Genomic DNA, 20,990 nt, shown 5'->3' on the forward strand with positions numbered 1-20,990 from the left:
ACCGGTTCCTCTCAATAAACCTTTAAAGATTATTTTAAAAACCCAACCTCCTACAATTTCTGAAGTGCCTGATAGTTTCTTCCAATGAAGTTTTCAGTTTACTGATTTTTTTTTCACTCATAAGAAGGGACTGTGGAGTGAAGATTGTAAGGCAGTGTGGTTTAACTGTTTTAAGTTCTGTTTCTCTTAAATTTATTCTATTCATGTTAATTTACAGAGCAACAGAAGAAAGCTTAGAGAATTAAGGACAAATGAATTCAACTGGAGAAGCTTATGAGTAGCAAGATTAATTTGAACATGATCAGTAAATATTTTATTTACTGATTTATTTTAAACTTCCACCGACCTTATTGAAATATACTTCCAGAAACATTCTATTTGAACTATTCTCATAAATTAGTCATCTTGCAAAACAGCTGTGGCAATATGATACAATGAAGAGAGCAGTGACTTAGCAGTGAGAAGGTTGGGAGTTCTTGTCTTGGCTCCTTCACAGGGAGATCACATGACATGCCAAAGTCCCCTAGATGAGGAAGCCATGCGTGAGAGGATTGAGGATTGGGTCAATGATCTATCATAGAATACTTTCTATGAGTCTAGAAGCTTCGTGAAGAACACACCAGGAAACTTGGGTGAGAGCAGGAGCTTCACCTCATGCAGAATTGCAGTGTGATTTTAGAGTGCTGTTACCATTCTTATGCTTAGAAGTCAGAGTGTCTGAATCAGGATTCTGTTGTGTATAATGGATTGCACTTTCGTTGGCTTAGGCAGAAAGGTGTTCCATGGTTTGCAGAATTGTTGGGAAGGCTGAGCTTCCAGGAGCAGCTCCCAAAGTCTCCACACACAACTGGACCACCAGAGAGCCTACTCCCTCCACCAGGGCAGGAGCCTTAACTTCAGAAAGCTGCCCACCCAGTTGGAAAGCTGCCACCGCAGTTGCCAGCACCATAGCATCTTGTCTCTGCTACAGTCTCTGTCTACATAGTGAATGCCCGGTGCCCTGCCTCTCTTCCTCTGATTCAGGTCCCACTCCAGGTCTTGCCCAAGTCTTTCTGATTGGTGGAACTTAAATCACACCCAAAATTCCAGCTGTAGGAGAGCTGTGAGATTTCATCTTTCCAAACTCTGTGTACTGCATGGGGGTTGGAGCACATGTCGGCAGCCAGTCCACTGCATTCACCATTGACAGTAGGTGAAATATTTATGATCAATAACATTTGCATTTTTTCACAAGAAATGCACAATTTGCAGAGTAGCCATACACTTTATTTAGAGCTAATATCAAGTCACTCTACATATAAAAATAATTATTTCTGACCATTTCCCAAGAAAACAGCTCTTCTAAAAATGGAGAGCAATGCCTACATTATTTCCTAAAGATGCAAACTGGTAGAGAAAACAGGATGTTAAATTCAGAATTTCCCTTCCAGCTTCGTTTATTTTCTCCACATCAGTTCTGTTTTCCTCTGTGTCTTTTTCTCCCATGGGGATGTCCTCCACCTTTTCAATCTGATTTGCTCTTTGCCATGCAGACCTGTGGATGAAGAGCCAGAGTCCTCTGAGGTCGATGCTGCTGGTCGGTGGCCTGGTGTCTGTGTTAGCAGAACATCTCCAACACCCCCAGAGTCGGCAACCACCGTTAAGTCACTTATCAAGTCATTTGACTTGGGACGCCCAGGTATTTAATCATTTTTTCTATAAGCAAAGCTCCAAATTCAAACTTGGGCCCGATATTTGATATGTCTACTATCTCTACTCCACCCTGGCCCTATGTTGTTACAACCACAAGGGCGCTTTCCAGGTCCTACCACGTGCAGCCACTGCATGCAGGAGCCTGGCTGAGGCTCTAGGGAGGCACTGATGGAGAGCCTGGCGCATGAATAACACAAATGCAGCCTCTTCCTCTCTACCTCTTCCTTCCATCCAGTTCCTGCCTTGTCACCTTTCTTTTCTGCCTCTCATAGCCATTAAATTCAGGTCACTACTATTTGCCTTTTTGTCATCTCATGAGAATTACAAGGGTCAGCTGGAGACTTCATCTCCTAGGAAACGAGGCATCACATCTGTGCACCTGGCCCTCTTGTAGGCACCCCTAGCCATCCCCATCTTGCAACCTGCTAGACGTTTTTCTACCTGGTCTTGTATGTGAGCACCTGTGCTAATCTGTCACTCCTGATCTAGGTGTGTTCCCAGCTTTTCCGGGTATTGTCTGATGGTCTCCCAATTTCCCTTTAGTCATGCTTATCTTCCTATATGAGAAAGATGCATAGCTATACTTCATACATATACTATACACATAAACATAGCAAATAGAAGAAACAGAATGTGCATCTCTCTACAGTAACAATATCTTTCTTCCCCGGAGTGCAACAAACATGCCATTGTATTGGGAGACTGTAGTAAAAGTTAATCCTAGGATGTACCTGGTTGTCTCTGCTAAAATTGTTTGCACCTAAATTAGATTAAGACTAGACTCTACATATTCAAAGACATGAAAGGCTTTCATGCCTGAGACAGAAAATGAATTAACAATTTGTACAAGAACTTTTCTTTTCCGTCCTTCTCTAGGCATCTCATTATTCATACAGTTTCTTTTTGCTCAGCTGTCCTTCATCTAAGACTGACCTCCACTCAGCTAAATCTTCCCTTCTTGTTTCCCCAATGCAGCTCTAGTCCAGAGAAGAAAAGGATAATAGAGTAAATATTACACTAAACACGGATACTCCTTAAGCCACCAAAAAAAGTAACAAGAAATCAGGAACAACTATATGCTATTTTGAAGTGGAACGACATATAAATGTTCCCATGTTTTTTTTTGGCAGGTGGAGCTGGACAGAATATTTCTGTCCATAAGACCCCCAGAAGTCCCCTAAGTGGGATACCAGTGAGGACTGCTCCAGCAGCTGCTGTCTCTCCAATGCAGGTAGATGAGCCCCAGAAATAACCACTGCTTATGGTTTGCTGTGTATCCCTCTAGATGTTTTTCTTTACACATATTAGTGTCCGTGTGTGTATGTGTGTGTGTGTAGCGTATGTGTTTTGTAAATTGGATTACACTATGTATTATTCCAATACTTATTTCACTTTATCATCGGAATGTAAGCTTCATGAGGTCAGATATTTTTGTTCATTTTGCTTGCTGTTTTATCTCTTGTCTGTAACACTGGCTGGCACATGGCCACATTATAGTAGTTCAATAAATATTTGTTGAATGAAGTAATATGTCTTCAAATTTTAATATTTGCAGAAACAATTCTTTTTATAAAAGATTACATAATATGTGGTGATTTATTTAGCCACTCTTCTACTGATAGAAGTTAGGTTTTTTTGGATTTAACTTATTACAAAAAATAATACAGTGAAGATGCTGATACAAATTTTTGACCACTTAAGGGGCTACTTTTTAAATAAGCGTATATCAGGATTCATTTGTAAATATCAGAGATGACTGTAGTTAAGCAGAAAGGAATTTAATACAGGGATTTTGGTACTGAGGGCTGGAGAAAGGTCTAGGCTGCACTGAGCTTCCAGGAAAGGTTCCCAGAGCATCTGAAAGTTGGCCCATTAAAGGAGCTTCTGTTTCTGCCGGAATCGGGAAGTCTTTCTCTAGGTGCTTACCCAGGACTGCCACTGCTACCAAGATCTAGGATCAGCCTCGTGACTACACTGCCACAGGTGCAGTCCATGCCAGAAAAGCACGTTCTGTGCCTGCCCCATACTGACCAGAAAACGATGGAACAGACCCCAGAACCTCTGCTCCCCTGCCACAGAACAGCGAATGCCTTCCCAGCCATGGTTACCAGGAGAAGCTGCAGAAGGGAAGCCTTACGCTCCCTTGCACCTTCCAGATCCTCTGAGGGGGCCTGTTTGACAGAAGCTAGGCCACTTGATGAGCCAAGCTTTAAAGGAGTTTGCCAAGTACACCCTTTAGCTTCCCAGTCCCTTATAGTTCAATAAGTCACCCTACAAAGAGATGAGGATGGAGTTGAGTGAGCCTGTCTTGAGATCTTCTACAAATTGATTCCTAGTAAAGGAAAATGGAATCCTAGAAAAGGAAATGTATTTGACCTGTTCCAGCATGTTTGAAAAACTTGATAGACACATTGCCCTTCAGTTTGCCCTCCCGCTCACAGTACTATTTTCCAAGAATTTTGAGACTGTCTATAAATTTTGAAGATCAAATAAATGAACAGTAATATCTTGTTTTACTTTATCAGTAAGGTGGAGCACTTCTTCGTATGATTATAGGCCATTTATCTTTTGTGTGTCTGTATGGAAACTTACATACTTTGCCTGCTTTTCTTTTGAAGTGTTAGTCTCTTTATGTTTTGTAAGAAGTATTGATATATTGTGTTTTTTAACATTTTTTCATATGTAATTGTATTACCTTCGTTATCTTTTAATGTCATATTAATAGTTATCTTTTACTGAAGAGAAATTTTACATTTTTGTGTTGTGTTTTAAGATTTTGTTTCCTGCCTTAAAATGTCTTTCCTAGCTGTTAGATGATTAAAATATTCTCCCTAAATATATTAAGGAAGTCTTTTATTTGTTCAGTCTTAAAACCCATAGAAACATGGGTTTGGATTTAGATGTTCTTCCCCTATCTTAACTGCCTTCTGGATGCAGAAGTAAATACTCTCTGGAGGACAATTACACCATCTAGATCCTTAAATTATAGCCACATTTTAAAAAGTACAATGTCATATAGTAACTTTAAACAATACCAGGCATGGCCAGGTGCAGTGGCTTACGCCTGTAATCCTAGCATTTTGGGAGGCTGAAGCAGGCAGATCACGAGGTCAGGAGTTTGAGACCAGCGTGGCCAACATAGTGAAACCCCGTCTCTACTAAAAATACAAAAATCAACTGGGCATGGTGGTGTGTGCCTGTTGTCCCAGCCACTCAGGAGGCTGAGGCAGGGGAATCACTTGAACCCAGGAGGCGGAGGTTGTGGTGAGCTGAGATCGTGCCACTGCATTCCAGCCTGGGCAACAGAGCATGACTCCATCTTAAAATAAAATAAAATAAAATAAAACAAAAAACCAGGCATACAAATAGATAATACCAAATGATGAAAAGCGAAGAGAAAAAATAGGCAATAGAAACAGACACAGAAGATTCAGATATTGATATTATTAGACATAGACCCTAAAACAACTGAGATTAATGCTGTCAACAAAATAAGTGACAAGGTAGAGAATTTCAGCAGAAAACCACAATGTATAAAAAAGAATCTGTTAGAGATTTTATAACTTAAAAATAAAATACCTGAATTAAAGACTCAATAAAGTTTAGCTGTAGCTTAAACAGTTTAAGAGAGGCTTAAAGAACTGAAGACAAGTCAGTATAAATATCTGAACTGAAGCACAGATAAAAAGGATAGGAAATAGAGAAAAGGACATAAGAAACATATGGGATGGAATAAAAAAATCTCATGTGTAATTGGAGTCCCCAAAAGAGGGGAGAAAAAGAGCAGAAGCAATATTGGAAGGGATAATGATCAAGAATTTCCAAAACTGATAAAAGATGTCAAGCCCAGATTCAAGAAACAATAAGAACCCCAAGTGAGATGAGTACAAAGAAAACCACCCAGATACATGAGGTTAAAACTGCTGGAAATGAAAGAGAAAGCATCCTAAAAGCACCCAAAAGAAAAAAGACACCTTAATGTCAAGGGGGAAGAGCAAAACTGACATCTTTCTTCTCAAGAAAAATGATGGAAGCCCTGAAGACAATGCAATGGCATCTGCAAAATGCTGAAAGAAAACACCTGCTTTCCTTTACCTCATGAAAATATGCTTCAAAGTGCTATACCTGGTGAAAATACCCTTCAAAGGTGAACACAAAAGAGAGATGCTTTCAGTCCAGCAAAACCAGATGTTTTTTCCTAGGATACTTGCAGTGAAAAGACTATTTAAAGGAGTTCTGCATGGAGTTTGTTCTTTTAAAAGACTATTAAAATTCAAAACATCTGACAAGAAAAGCTAATGCAAAATTACCTGTATCAGGAATTTGTAAATGGGTACATCACTAAAGATTTCATAATTATTAAAGCAATAGTAAGAGAATATTATATATTACTACTTTGTGCTATAAATTAGAAAATATTGATGAAATGGTCAAAATCTTAGATAAATGTAATGTGCTAAACTTACATAGGAGAGAGTAGTAGAAAATATCAATCACTTATACTTCATATCTTTTCCTTAAAAGAAATGCCAGGCCCTTGTGGCTTCACCATGAAACCTCCCGAACATTTAAGGAAGAAATAATGTCAATCTTACGTAAATTCAGAGACTAGGAAAGAGGTCAGCATAGCTTTGATCCCTAATACTTGCAAGAACATTAATAGACAAGAAAATTAAAAGGTCTTTCTCACGAACCTCTTTGCAAAAATCCTGAACAAAATCTTGGAAAACCTTATTCAGAGATACATGAAAAAGATCACGTCATGTTGGGTTTATTTCAGGAGTGGAAGGTGGTTTTAACTATTGAAGCCAACCAGAATAATTCACCACATTAACAGAGGTATAAAAAGAATATGGTTGGCCGGGTGCAGTGGCTTATGCCTGTAATCCCAGCACTTTGGGAGGCCAAGGTAGATGGATCACTGGAGGCCAGGAGTTCAAGACCACTCTGGTCACCATGGCGAAACCCCATCTCTACTAAAAATACAAAAATTAGCTGGGCATGGTGGTGCACGCCTGTAACCCCCAGCTACTTGGGAGGCTGAGGCACAAGAATGGCTTAAACCCAGGAGGCGGAGGTTGCAGTGACCTGAGATCGTTGCCATTCCACTCCTGGGTGACAGAGTAAGACTCTATCTCAAAAAAAAAAAAAAAAAAAAAGAATATGGTCATCTTAGTAGGTGGCAGGAAAATGTAGTCGATAAAGATTAATATCTTTCTTGATGGAAATTCTTAGAAAACTAGGAATAGAAGGGAAAGTCTTTAATCTGATAAAGGGTCTGTATTATATATCTACAGCAAACATCATACTTAATGGTGAAATATTGGATGCTTTCCCACAGGATTGTGAATGGGATAGGAATGCCCCATATTGTCACTTTTGTTCAGCTAACTTCAAAAGCAAGATTTAAAACTACTTTTGAAAACTGTATACCACGACCATTATATTTTTGTGGGATGTGGATACATGGAAGTGTGTTTAATATGCTATGAAGTAGAGCCTCTAAGAGAAAATAATGTTCTGGAAAGCCTCAGAATGGCCCTGCACAGGCAAATGTACCAGGTTGTTCATTGCAGCATTGTTCCTAATATCAATATCAATAGAGAATCAGTAAAATAAATTATGGTAATAAAAATAGCTAAGATCTACTGAATGCTTACTATCTGCTGGGCTGTGTTTTGATTGTTCTAACTGGATTTAACTCATTTAATCCTCCCATAACCCTCTGAGGTAAGTACCTTTAGTATGGTTGCCATTTTATAGATAAAGAAAATAAGGCACAGAAAATTAAGTAACCCAGAGTCTCACAGGTGGGTGGTGCCATCTGGCCCCAGAGCCACTTGCTTGGCCTCTTGTGGCACTTCTCATAGGAAGCTGCCAAGATGGTGGGTGATGGTGGGTATAGAATGACTTCTAAGATACAGTAAGTGAAAGAAGCAAAATGGTATACAAAACAATGTAATGCTATGATAACAGTTGTGTTTTTAGAAAAACAGAGGGTGTTTTTCAAGGTTTTTCCTTGAATAATATCACGCTTACTTGCATTCTGAAATGCTTTTTTAAATGGCAGTAAAAAAAATACACCATGAAATCTGCCCTATTAACCAATTTTTAAGTATTGTTAACTAGAAGCACAATATTGTATGGCAGGTCTCTAGAAAGTTTTTTTTTTTAATTTTGAATTTTATTTCAGATTCAGGGTGTACATGTACAGATTTGTTACATGGATATATTGTGGGATGCTGAGGTTTGGGGTATGATTGATCCCATCACCCAAGTAGTGAACATAGTACCCAACAGGTTTTCAGTGCTTGCTTCCCCCTCCTCTAGCACTCCCCAGTGTCTCTTGTTGCCATCTTTCTGTCCTCTAGAACTTTTTTATCTTGCCTGACTGAAACTCTGTATCCACAGAACAATTCCCCACTTCCCCTCCCTGAGGCCTCTGGGAGCCACCACTCCACTGTCTGCTTCTGTGATTTTGACTACTTTAGATTCCTCACGTACATAGAGTTATGCCACTCTTGTCCTTCAGTGACTGGTGTATTTGACTTAGCATAATGTCTCCAAGACTCATGTATGTTGTAGCATGGGACAGGATTTCCTTCTTTTTTAAGGCTGAATAATATTCCATTGTATATTCTATACCACATTTTCTTCATCCGTTCATCTGGTGGTGGACACTGGGGTTGCTTCCACGTCTTGGCTGTTGTGAATTATGCTGCAGTGAGCAAGAGAGTGCAAGTATCTCTTTGAGATCCTGTTTTCAATTTTCTTGGATAAATACCTAGAAGTGGTGTTGCTGGATCATTTGGTAGTACTATTTTTAATTTTTTGAGGAACCTCCATTCTGTTCTCCGTAATGGCTGCATCATTGTACATTCCTACCAACAGTACACAGGAGTTTCATTTTCTCTACCTCCTCACCAACACTTGTTCTTTTTCATTTTTTTTTTTGATGATGGTCTTCCTAATAAATGTGGGGTGGCGTGTCACTGTGGTTTTGGTTTGCATTTCCCTGATGATTAGTGATGTTGAGCATCTTTTCATATACCTATTAACCATGAAAAATAGAATACTTATACACACATCCTTGAATATACATAGAACATTCCAGGAAAGATATTCACAAAGCCAATTAATAATGATTGCTCTTGGAGAGAAGAACTGGGAGATGGGAAGGAAAAGGAGACTTTCTCTTCATTATTTGCCCTTTTTATTGCTTTTGAGGATGGTGTCTATTGCATGTATTACCTATTCAAATAAATGAGTTAATTAAAAACTCCCCTGGTTATTCCACTGTGTTTAAGAACTGTTGCACACACACGCGTGCACACACACACATCTGTGTTTGTGCTATTCTTGATGTTACGAGCTCACCGTGCTGGTGTCCCCCTGGTTTTTACAGAGGCATTCGACTTACAGCAGTGTGCGGCCAGCCAGCAGAGGGGTGACTCAACGCTTGGACCTTCCTGACCTTCCCTTCTCAGGTAAATTATGTCAACATAAAGAACTTTTGACTTATCTTTCCGTGCAGTTAACTTTTCTTCATTTCTTTGCATGAAACTGAGCTTAGAAAAATAATCAGTGGCATTTCTTGCAAGTGATTTCAACCCCGGAATAATGTACATATCATGGACGTTAGATGCAGCAGTGCAGCTGACAAAAGGAAAAAGTGTCTGTCTCCTGCCAGCTGCACTTCTCAGTGCCCTTGTGCTGGGGAGACAGGCCCAATTTTTTTTTTCTTTTTCTTTTTTTAGAGACATGGTCTTGCTTTGTTTCCCAGGCTGGTCTCAAACTCCTAGTCTCAAGTGATCCTCCTGCCTCGGCTTCCCACAGTGCTGGGATTATAGGTGTGAGCCACTGTGCCTGGCATATTGTTTTTTAACTGAATCTCAAGAGCATATTTTCTAATCTTTAAAAAGTAACTAAGGGAAAAAAATCTTACCTGATTTTGAATTTGTCTGCTACTTCCGCAGTTCTTAAAATTTGCCTCTTTAAAGGTGTTTGTCTTTTGGTGCAGTGCTCTTCCTGTTGTTATACCGTGTGTGTGTGTGTGTGTGTGTGTGTGTGTATTTGTTTTGTTTTAACTCAAATCCTGGTTGTAAAGTGGAGGTTGCATTCAGCAATCCCCACCCATCACATTTGCGTTGCGCTACATCTCCTGTGTCGCAGGCTGATGCGAAGCAGCCCTCAAGAAGGGACACGTGGGCTTGAGTCTCAGCACTGCTGCTCAGCCTGGCTTTGGCCCCATCACCCCACTTCTCTGTGCTTTAGTCTCCTCATCTCTAAAACAGAAATAATCCGGTCCACTTCCTAGGATTGTATCAAGGATTGAGTTAGCACATTAAAGCGTCTTTAACATGCTGGGTGTGTGGCAAGCACTGTGGAAGTGTTTACTGTGCACATCTCACCTGCTGTTCTCTGCTGACCCAGTTCACCTGCCCAGAACTAAAAGGGCAACAGTGCTCGAGCCTAGTGGGAAGTTAAGGTTGGCCAGAATATGGGGCTTAGAACCTATGTATGTGTCTATGTGGTTACTGTTAGGAAATAAAAAAGGCAAAAAGAACACTGAATGGACTGTTTACTGGTCCCTGTAGGAAGAATAGAAAGTCAAAAGTCTGGATCACATGGACAGAAATCCTTTTGTTTCTAAGCGTAAAATAAAATTTCTACAGCTGTACTTCCTTTAGATCTTGGTCAAACACAATCAGGTTTGTTCTTAAAATAGTTGTTTCTATGAGGGAACTTTCCCCTCTGAATCTTCTTTGCTTTTTCATGGAATTAAATAAGGATTTTAGAGTTGGGTAAACACTGACAATTGAGAATTTGAAGATGATCTCGGCCCATTCCTCGAATTTTACATGGGAGAGATTCAAGCCCTACAGAAATTGAGTGACTTATAAAGGCTGCAGCGATTTTGGATGGCTCTGGGGCCAGGAAGTCTCCTGATTCTTTCTACCATGTGCCTCTTGGTGCTGAGGCTGGTTATTGCTCGGGTAATAGCTTTCTAAAGAAGTGATGAAAGTTTACGTGGGACGCCAAGTCATGATAATGACTTCCCAGCAGAAGGAAATGAAGACCAAAGGCCAGTGTAAAGTCAAGAGTGTAAGAACAAACAGAGACAGAGTTCAGTGGAGGTAGAGAAATGAGAGAGTCTGTGCTCCAGGAGACCAGGCCTGAGTGTCCCATACTAGGAGGGGAGTGGAGGAGATCAGAGCACAGCAGGAAGCCCACTTGGCTCACGGTCTCCATGCTTGCTGTGTAGCACAAAAGAGGGAATAATTTGATGACAAGCATAGTGCTAGGTGTGCGGTTTTTGAAAAATGTGGTAAAAGACGCATAATATAAAATTTACCATATCAACCGTTTTTAAGTGTACTAGGTAAGCCTTTGGTAGATAATATTCGTGTCTTCTCTCTGTTCCACTAGCCTTAAAGTTTCCTATTGTGTAGAGACACCATTGTTTTTGGTTTTCTTTGAGAGAGAGTCTTGCTCTCACACAGGCAGGAGTGCAGTGGCATTATCATAGCTCACTACAGCCTCAAACCTCTGGCCTCAAATGATCCTCCTGTTTCAGCCTTCAAGTGGCTGGGACTAGAGGTGCATGTCACCATGCCTGGCTAATTAAAAAAATTTTGTGGGGGGATAGAGACAGGGTCTCACTAAGTTGCCCAGGCTGGTCTTGAACTCCTGGCCTCAAGCAATCCTCTTGCCTTGGCCTCCCAAAGCACTGGGATTACAGTTATGAGCCATCATGCCTGGCCAAGAAACCCTTCTTTTTTTTTTTGAGATGGAGTCTCGCTCTGTCACCCAGGCTGGAGTGCAGTGGCGTGATCTCGGCTCACTGCAATCTCCACCTCCCAGGTTCATGCCATTCTCCTGCCTCAGCCTCCTGAGTAGCTGGGACTACAGGCGCCTGCCACCATGCCTGGCTGATTTTTTGTATTTTTAGTAGAGATGGGGTTTCACCGTGTTAGCCAGGATGGTCTCGATCTCCTGACCTCGTGATCGGCCCACCTTGGCCTCCCAAAGTGCTGGGATCACAGGCATGAGCCACCGCGCCCGGCCAAAACCATTCTTTTTTTTTTTTTTTTTTAAATTATTATTTTTTGTATTTATTTTTATTTTTATTATTATACTTTAGGTTTTATGGTACATGTGCGCAATGTGCAGGTAAGTTACATATGTATACATGTGCCATGCTGGTGCGCTGCACCCACTAACTCGTCATCTAGCATTAGGTATATCTCCCAATGCTATCCCTCCCCCCTCCCCCCACCCCACAACAGTCCCCGAAGTGTGATGTTCCCCTTCCTGTGTCCATGTGTTCTCATTGTTCAATTCCCACCTATGAGTGAGAATATGCGGTGTTTGGTTTTTTGTTCTTGCGATAGTTTACTGAGGATGATGATTTCCAATTTCATCCATGTCCCTACAAAGGACATGAACTCATCATTTTTTATGGCTGCATAGTATTCCATGGTGTATATGTGCCACATTTTCTTAATCCAGTCTATCATTGTTGGACATTTGGGTTGGTTCCAAGTCTTTGCTATTGTGAATAATGCCGCAATAAACATGTGTGCATGTGTCTTTATAGCAGCATGATTTATAGTCCTTTGGGTATATACCCAGTAATGGGATGGCTGGGTCAAATGGAATTTCTAGTTCTAGATCCCTGAGGAATAGCCACACTGACTTCCACAATGGTTGAACTAGTTTACAGTCCCACCAACAGTGTAAAAGTGTTCCTATTTCTCCACATCCTCTCCAGCACCTGTTGTTTCCTGACTTTTTAATGATTGCCATTCTAACTGGTGTGAGATGGTATCTCATTGTGGTTTTGATTTGCATTTCTCTGATGGCCAGTGATGGTGAAAAAATGCTCACCATCACTGGCCATCAGAGAAATGCAAAACCATTCTTTTAGTTGACAAGGCACATACTGAACTTGAGACCACAATAGCTTATTGCTCTGAAGTTAATACCTCGTTGACAGCCCTCCCTACTTAGTCCCCACCAGGCACCTGTCTGCTTAGATGATTATATTTACTGCAAAGGATTACAGTGACAATTACTTGCTTCTAGCAATCCCCAGCAATTGCTTGTCAACATTGAGGTCATTGGAAGCTGCAGAAACCAAAGATTAATGTGCTGTTCTTGTTGTTCTCTTGGATGTAAATACTATTTTTCTCTGCTATTTAGAGCTGACTAGCCTCACTCCCAACTTTACTGCCCCTGATTGGTGGCAGTGAGCTGTATAAGGATTATTTTCTTCTGTGACTATTCACAGGTCATGGGCGGCAATTGTGGGCTCATCCTGGTCCCTGGTCTGCTCTGTAGCTTTGAACAAGGCACTTAATTCTCTGAGCTCCAGTTTCCTCTATAAATATAAACTAGACAATCTCGAAAAATTTCTTCTGTTCCACACTTTTATGGTCCTTTAAGAAATATCATCTGGCTAGACATGGTGGTGCACTTTCCTGTAGTCCCAGCTACTTGGGAGGCTGAGGCAGAGGATCGTCAGGAGGTCAAGTCCAAATCCAGCCTGGGCAACACAGCAAGACCCTGTCTCTAGAAGAGAAAAAGAAAAATAAGTATCATCTGGAGGATTCAGTCATTTCATTACCTGTTTTGACTCAGACTAATATGACAGCAGAAAGGAGCCTTAAAAGAGTGATTTCTACTTCTTTTTTAGCAAGCCAGGCCTTATGGCTAGAATGGCCTTTTCTCTTGTAAAGTAGTTCTTCTTGGTTCCCAGCTTCTTGTTTACTGCTGCCTGTAATCTGATCATCACATGAGGCATTTTCCTGCCACTCTGTCTCAGATGTCTGTCAGTTAAAAGATACTACCTGGGGACAGGGCTGGCTTCGTTGGCACTTGCACAAGTCCCTTAGAAGGACACATGCTTGGTGTAATGCTCTGATGACATCATCTTGAAATTCACAGTGATTTTTGAACAAGAGGTTGATGTGGTGCTAGATGCTATAAATGATATAGTGGTCCTGCCTGTAGAATCCACATCCCTATTGCATTTTTATTACTTCAGAAACTATATATATGTTTGCACTTGAGGATAAAATGAGAACTGTATTGTATTTGAGAATGAAGTATGATGGCAGTCAAGAGCTGCTTCTTTGGGAATGGGTGATTATGTGGTTGTTCCCACAGATATTCTAAAGGGAAGGACTGAGACCCTGAAGCCGGACCCCCACCTCCGCAAGAGTCCCTCACTAGAGTCACTGAGCAGACCCCCGTCTCTGGGCTTTGGGGACACAAGACTGCTGAGTGCTTCCACCCGGGCATGGAAACCACAAAGCAAACTCAGGTATCGTGTTTCAAACAATAAGAAATCAGAAAAACATCGGGCTAATCACCTTTTATTCTTCCTTCTGTTTTGTCCCCGTGGCCAATTTACTTCTACAAATATTTGCTGCATGAAAATGACTAAGACACTGTGCCTGCCCTTGGTGAGTCTAAAAGGAGGACAGTGCATAGTAGTAGTGTGCAAAATGGAATTAAGGGCTGTAAAAAACAATACTGCATAAGCAAAGTCTTGAGAGGTTGTTAGTTGGATCAAGAAGTCTAGAGAGAAGTGGTGTTTCTGCCAAGGGCTCTAAAGGTACCATTACAAGCACGCTGTGAAATAGTGATCAGGGAATGTGGGTGGTGTCATTTGTCTGAACTAGTCTGTGGGCTTCCTGAGAGCCGGGACTTTGCTGTACATATGCATAACAAGCTCTCTGTCAGTATTTGTTGGGTGGATGGATAAGTGATTAGGACATTCCATCTGGAAGGCATATTGTAAGTAGTCTTCATTGCTAAGGAAGAGGTTTGTGCATTATTTTGTTAAAGCACTGGAGTACCACCAAGTTTGTGGCATTTTGTTTCAGATTTTGAGGTTGTACAGTGAGATTGGACCTGCATTTTAAGGAGGATTCATCAGAAAATAGTGGTATATAAGGATTGGAGAGGCGTTTTGAAATCAGTGTTTAAGAAGGACTTGCACAGGGATGTAAAGGAGGGGTTGGCAGAGGGAGAGGTTGGCAAGACTAGCAGGGTGGTCACTAAGAGCTTGTCTTTGTTCCCACACCTCTGTCACCTCCTCCCTTTCCAGTGCCCCTGGTCGCCCAGGCCACAGCAAACCTCTTTCAGCTGCTTCCTCTCTCCCTAGTGACTTCCCTGCTTCTCTGTGTTGGTTAATTTTCTGAAGCACTGAGCACATCCTGCTGCAGACCTTGCATAAATCTCACATGACTCTGTCATCTGCACTCCTCATCCTGGTCTTCTAGATGCCCCACGACTTAGCACCACCCCACCCACCTGCCAGAATGGCCCTGTTCCTCCCTCTGCCTGAGCCTGTTTTAGTTTCTGCCTTTGTAATAGAACATGACCATTTCTGATTGCAAGTCTTTATGTATAAGGTTCTAGCCTGAATCGTTTTTCTTTTCTCCTTTCATACTCCAAATACTGCTGCTCCTTCAAGGTCAAACCTTTCATGAAGTTGTACCTAACACCTGGCACATTGACATATCCCTTCTCTGACTTTGGCGTCTTACACTTTTTTGGGTGTTTAGTTTTTGTACTGCTTTGTAGTGTGGAACACTGTTGCACAGTACATGCCATTGTCTCCATTTATGCTATAATTTCGTGGACAGTAAAAGTTCAACTTACATTTTGGTATCTCTTCCAGCCCCTTGCATTGTGCAACACACATAGCATTTCACTTAGTAAAACTTATGAGTGAGTAGATGGATTAATATACAAAATTGGCTAGTTTAGGAGTAATCGCTTTTTAATAAATCTTATAATCACAAGTATGGGTATTATAGAAGGATTTATAAAAGTCTGAGTAAATTCAGGTCTTGTTACACCTTTGGGTATAGCATATATTTGGACCCAAATAGATGAAGTCATGTGTTTCAGAGGTTTAATGTAAAGCCCCAGATACTACATATTGTCCTGTTTATGTGCAAGAGATTTAAATAATCAAAAGAGGTTTTAAGGACCAGAATTAGTGCTGTTCTGAAATTGCCCTTTTCTTTATGCCAGAAATGCATACAAAAAGGCTATATGTATATGAATATGCTATTGATGTTTTACCTTTTTAAATGAAAAGTTAAATTAGTAAAATTCTTATTTCAATTTTACATTTATGTTATTGAGATAAACAATGGCAGGATATTTGGTGTTTTTAATATGCCCTTCCAATGCACCTTTAAAATTTATTTTATTTTATTTTTTGGAGATGGGGTCTTGCTCTGTTGCCCGGGCTGTAGTGAGGTGGCACAGTCATAGTGCACTACAACCCTGAACTCCTGGCCTCAAGCAATCCTCCCTCCTCAGCCTCCTGAGTAGCTGGGATTATAGGTGCACACCATCATACCCAGCTAATTTTTTTATTTTTTTAAAGATGGGGTCTCGCTATGTTGCCCAGGCTGGTCTTGAACTCCTGGGCTCAAGAGATCTTCCTGTCTTGGCTCCTAAAGTTCTGGGATTATAGATGTGGGCCACTACACCCAGCCAATCTACCTTTTACATGTTATTTAGATACTGGTTTAGTCTTGAAACATGTAGGGTGTGTTTTGTTTACATATCTTTAATTCAAATGATACTGTACTTAAGTAAACAAATGAAAGACTAGATGGATGAGCAACAGAAGGATTTTAAAACAAAATGTAACAAAACTCTCCCCAGATTTATGATAGTCAGGAAGCACAATTTAATTTTTATTTTATACTGTGAGATATCACAAAATAGTAATGTGACTAATTCGGCTATTTCTTTAGAGTCTTGCTGGATAAACTAGACTTTTGCTTTTCTAAAGTAGGTATTTATTTCTTGTATATTTGAGGATTCTAAGTATTAGCATCTTCTTCTTACCATGTGCTCCTCTTTCTAACCAGTGTGGAAAGAAAAGACCCTCTGGCGGCCTTGGCCCGGGAATATGGTGGTTCCAAGCGCAATGCTCTACTGAAATGGTGCCAGAAGAAGACACAAGGTTATGCGGTAAGGGACAACATCAGCCAACTTCCAGCTGGCCCTGGGCAGTAGTAGTCCTGTGCCAGTACATGTTCCTTGTGTGTCTGTGCTTGGTGGGCCAATATGCATGTAATTATCATCTTTCTATTCTCCTTGGCAGGGCTGCCAGGGAGCATTTGATATTTGTGCACTGCCCAAAGGCACCCTGACAGAGGCAAATGCAACTGAAAAACAGTCTGCACTCCACCCCACAAATGTATGGCTGCATGCAGAGCTGCACCTCCCGAGGGACGGGGACCTTTTTCTTTGGTCAGAGTGTTACTGGCCACAGGTTCTTGGGCTGTCAATGCAATGGAAATTGTCATGAGGCCAAAAGAGTTTTCCCAACAAGGCTTTATTGGAGCTTATGCCCTTATCCCTCAGGCATGAGGGAGGAAGCATGGGAGAGGGAGGATTCTGTGGCTGACTCCTTGAAATGAGCTGGTAGGGATTTTTTTATTAAGCAAAGTGCAGGAATTGATATCAACATAGAGAATGTGGGCTGGGCTGGGTAGAGCATGTGAGGGGTAGGGGATGTGGGTCAGTTTATCTGCTGGCGATAGTTGTCTTGAGTCATGGGCCACCTAGTGTTCTGGTTGGTGGCAGCAAGGCTGTAAATCAGTTGTTTAGCATTCTTCCCTGAGGTGAGGACATTTGCAACTTTTGTTGGATATGTTGGATTTCCTAGGGCCAGTTTCTGGAATTATTTAAGTAAAAGAATTAAACATTCTTTTATTCTTTTAAACATTATGAGAGTGCAGAAAAACAGTATGGCTATTTTCTTTGCATGACTGTTAGCAGGTATGTCAGTGAAGTAGTGGTATGGGTTTTGTGATCAGTGGGAATGCATGAAAGAATGCTATAGTGGGGATGAGCTGAAGCCAAGTCCTGTCCCTGCTGTCTCAGAAGCAGACACAAGCTCCAGTGGCTCACGCCTGTAATCCTAGTACTTTGGGAGGCCGAGGTGGGCCGATCACGAGGTCAGGAGATCGAGACCATCCTGGCTAACACAGTGAAACCCTGTCTCTACTAAAAATACAAAAAATTAGCCAGGTGTGGTGGCGGGCGCCTGTAGTCACAGCTGCTCGGGAGGCTGAGGCAGGAGAATGGCGTGAACCCGGGAGGCGAAGCTTGCAGTGAGCCAAGATCGCGCCACTGCACTCCAGGCTGGGTGACAGAGCGAGACTCCATCTCAAAAAAAAAAAAAAAAAAAAAGCAGACACAAGCTCCCCGAGCAGTGATGCCTCCACCCAAGAAGACAGCTTTTGCTGAATTACCCTCCTGAAGAAGAGTGCTTTGCCTAATTCACATAAAGGTCCTGTGTAGTTGGGCCTCCAAAACTTCTCCAAACATTTTCTTTCTATTGCTTTGAGAATTGTTTGTGTTTAGTTTAAGAGTTTTTGTTTTCTAGGACAGTATCTGTTTTCTGTGAAAATCAGAAAAGGAAGTAATACCTGATGTAAGTTTAAGTTTTTTTCTTGTGACATACACAAAGATAAAATGCACAAAATATAAATCATAATTTCTTGAACTGTGAGGAAGTGAAAAGTCATGCAGTCACCACTCCCATCCAGAAGAGGAGCATCACCAGCTCCCGCAGACCCTTCGTATGACTTTCCCATCATAACCCTCAGTACTCCCTAAGATAACCATTGTCCTCAATTCTCCTTCCAGATTTTTACAAAAGTATGCCTCCCTAAGTACTATGTTAGTATTGCTTGCATTTGAATTTTATTACAAGTGGAATAAAAAACTATGTAATATTTGCATCTAGCTTTTTTTACACGGTATCGAGTCAGTGAGATTTATCCTCATTGTTGCATATAGCTGTAATTTGTTCATTTTCTTCACCATTTAGTAACCCATTGTAGGATTATACCATTATTTATCCATTCGATTATTGATGGAGACTTGAGTCATTTCCAGTTTGGAGCTATTATGAATAGCGCTGTTATGTTCTTTTGCATATTTCCTGAAAAACATGTGCTCATTCCTGCTGGATACATGCTTAAGAATGGAATTCCTGGGCCATAGGATATGCATACAATCTAGTGGATAGTGCCAAACAGATGACTGAAGTAATTGTATAATTTATGTCCCTCCAGTAATTTATGAGAGGTTTATTTCTCTGCATTCTCATCAACACTTGGTGTTGTCAGTCTTTTTACTCAAGGTCATGTGGGTAATGTGTAGTACTGTCTCACTATGGTTTTGGTTTGCATTTTCCTGTTGGCTGGGGAGGCTGAACACCTTTTCATATGCAAATAGATACCCTCTTTAAAATTGGCAATTCCTACTGCATTCTTACAATATTTTGCTAAAACTTCGGAAGATTCCAGCACCATAATACTCCCTTCCCAGGCTGAAGCTTTTGAGGGAGGTGGGGATGGAAAATGAAGGAAGGTAGCAAGAAAAACCCAGCCTCAGCCAAGATCCATCCCAGATAGTAAATTAGCAGGGCTGGGAGTCTCTGTCATGTCAGCAGTCAGATGTCTTAAAACCAGAATCCACCCAGAGTATATGTATCCTGTATCTTTGCCAGTACCTTCTTTTCACTTTATGTTAACAAAGAAAAAGAATTCCAGCACTTTGAGAGGCCGAGGGGGCAGGATTGTTTGCGCCCAGGAGTTTGAGGCTGCAGTGAGCTGAGAGAGCGCCGCTGTACTGTAGTGTGGGTCAGAAAAAAGAAAAGAAAAACCTGTCATGCTACTGACCAATAATAGAGGCTCCCAAAGTATAAACTCGCCTCAGACCCTTGTTTGTTTTTCCTGCTACCCTGTCTACTCTGCCTCTGCCCTGTTTCAAGGATGGACCATGCCGTGAAGGAAGGCCCCTTGGTTTACAGCCTCCCCCAGCCCATCAGCCACGCTGCCGAGGAAAAGAATAAGAAGCCATAAGAACCAATAGCTATGGCTTCTTATTCTTTCCTGTGTCCTCGGCAGCGTGGCTGACAGGCTGGGGAGGCTGTAACCAAGGGGCCTTCCTTCATGGCAGTTGAACAATGTGAACACTTGGACACAGGAAGGGGAATATCACACATGGGGGGCCTGTTGTGGGGTGCGGGGAGGGAGGAAGGATAGCATTAGGAGATATACCTAATGTAAATGACGAGTTAATGGGTGCAGCACACCAACATGGCACATATATACATATGTAACAAACCTGCACATTGTGCACATGTACCATAGAACTTAAAGTATAATAAAAATATATTAAAAGAAAATAAATAAATATCAAGAAGCGGAAAGAAAAAAAAAGAATAAGAAGTCAGAGGGAGGCGGCTGCCTGCAGGAGGTTTAGCGTAAAGAAAATAGGAATGGTAATGGGAAATTGAAGAAAACATTTAAAAAGAGCTGTCATTCAAGAATGACACCACTGATGCTGCCTGTGCTGTCCCCCACCTGACAGAAATGGACCGAGGCATCTGCCAGAGTGGATATGAAAAGACAATTCACGTTTTCAGAAGGAGTGGCCTTCTATGATGTAACCTTGTTGTAATGCAGGGAAGAGACAGACAATAAGATGTTTCCAGTCAGGATCACAAGAACAGTATTTCTTGCTGGAGTGATTTTTTTTTGTTTTTGTGAACATTTTGGATTAGTTTTCAAAACATTTTACGTTTGATGAAACCCAAAACTCATTTTGCCTGTAGTACTTTTCATTCATCATGAAATCTCTGTAAAATTAGAAATATGAACATGTGTCTGCTTTATTTACCCTTCACAAAATATGTCTAGACCTGTTTGTCTGAGACACCTCATAGTCTTGTTCTCTCAGAATTAGGAAGCCAGAAATAGCTGGTGAAAACTTTTTGAAAACCGGGAACCATGTGTATTTGACTCAAAATAACTTTACTTTTATTTCATCAAAATATAGCGTGAAAGGTTATGTTACATCCCTCCATATATATATATATATATTTATTTCAACTTTAGTTATAGATTCAGGGGGTGAGTGAGCAGGTTTGTTACAAGGGCATATTGCTTGATGCTGAGGCTTGAGTTATGGGTCCCGTCACCCAGGTAGTAAGCATAGTACTCTGTAGGTAGGTTTTCAACCCACGCCTTCTTCCCTTCCTCCCTTGTCTAGTAGTCCCTAGTATCTATTGTTGCCATCCATGTGGCTTTTTTTGGAGACAAATTTTTTTTTTTTTTTGAGACAGTCTCACTCTGTCACCCAGGCTGGAGTGCAGTGGCACAATCTCAGCTCACTGAAACCTCCGCCTCCCAGGTTCTAGCAATTCTCCTGCCTTAGCCTCCCAAGTAGCTGGGACTACA

The 20,990-nt window shown here is 41.2% G+C and overlaps 1 protein-coding gene across 10 annotated transcripts in view; it reads left to right on the forward strand.

The window, feature by feature from the left end:
• SPECC1 (sperm antigen with calponin homology and coiled-coil domains 1) overlaps positions 1-20,990 on the forward strand; it is a 299,046-nt gene that overhangs the window by 227,799 nt on the left and 50,257 nt on the right. For all 10 annotated transcript variants that reach the window (XM_063656241.1, XM_054458481.2, XM_054458479.2 and 7 more), the window contains 5 exons: positions 1,533-1,678; positions 2,823-2,923; positions 9,098-9,179; positions 13,864-14,020; positions 16,599-16,701. In XM_063656241.1, the coding sequence (XP_063512311.1) occupies positions 1,533-1,678; positions 2,823-2,923; positions 9,098-9,179; positions 13,864-14,020; positions 16,599-16,701 (589 nt within the window). The remainder of the gene's footprint in view (positions 1-1,532; positions 1,679-2,822; positions 2,924-9,097; positions 9,180-13,863; positions 14,021-16,598; positions 16,702-20,990) is intronic.

The sequence above is a fragment of the Pongo pygmaeus genome, chromosome 19 (assembly GCF_028885625.2).
Source record: "Pongo pygmaeus isolate AG05252 chromosome 19, NHGRI_mPonPyg2-v2.0_pri, whole genome shotgun sequence".
In the NCBI taxonomy this organism is placed as follows: Eukaryota; Metazoa; Chordata; class Mammalia; order Primates; family Hominidae; genus Pongo; species Pongo pygmaeus.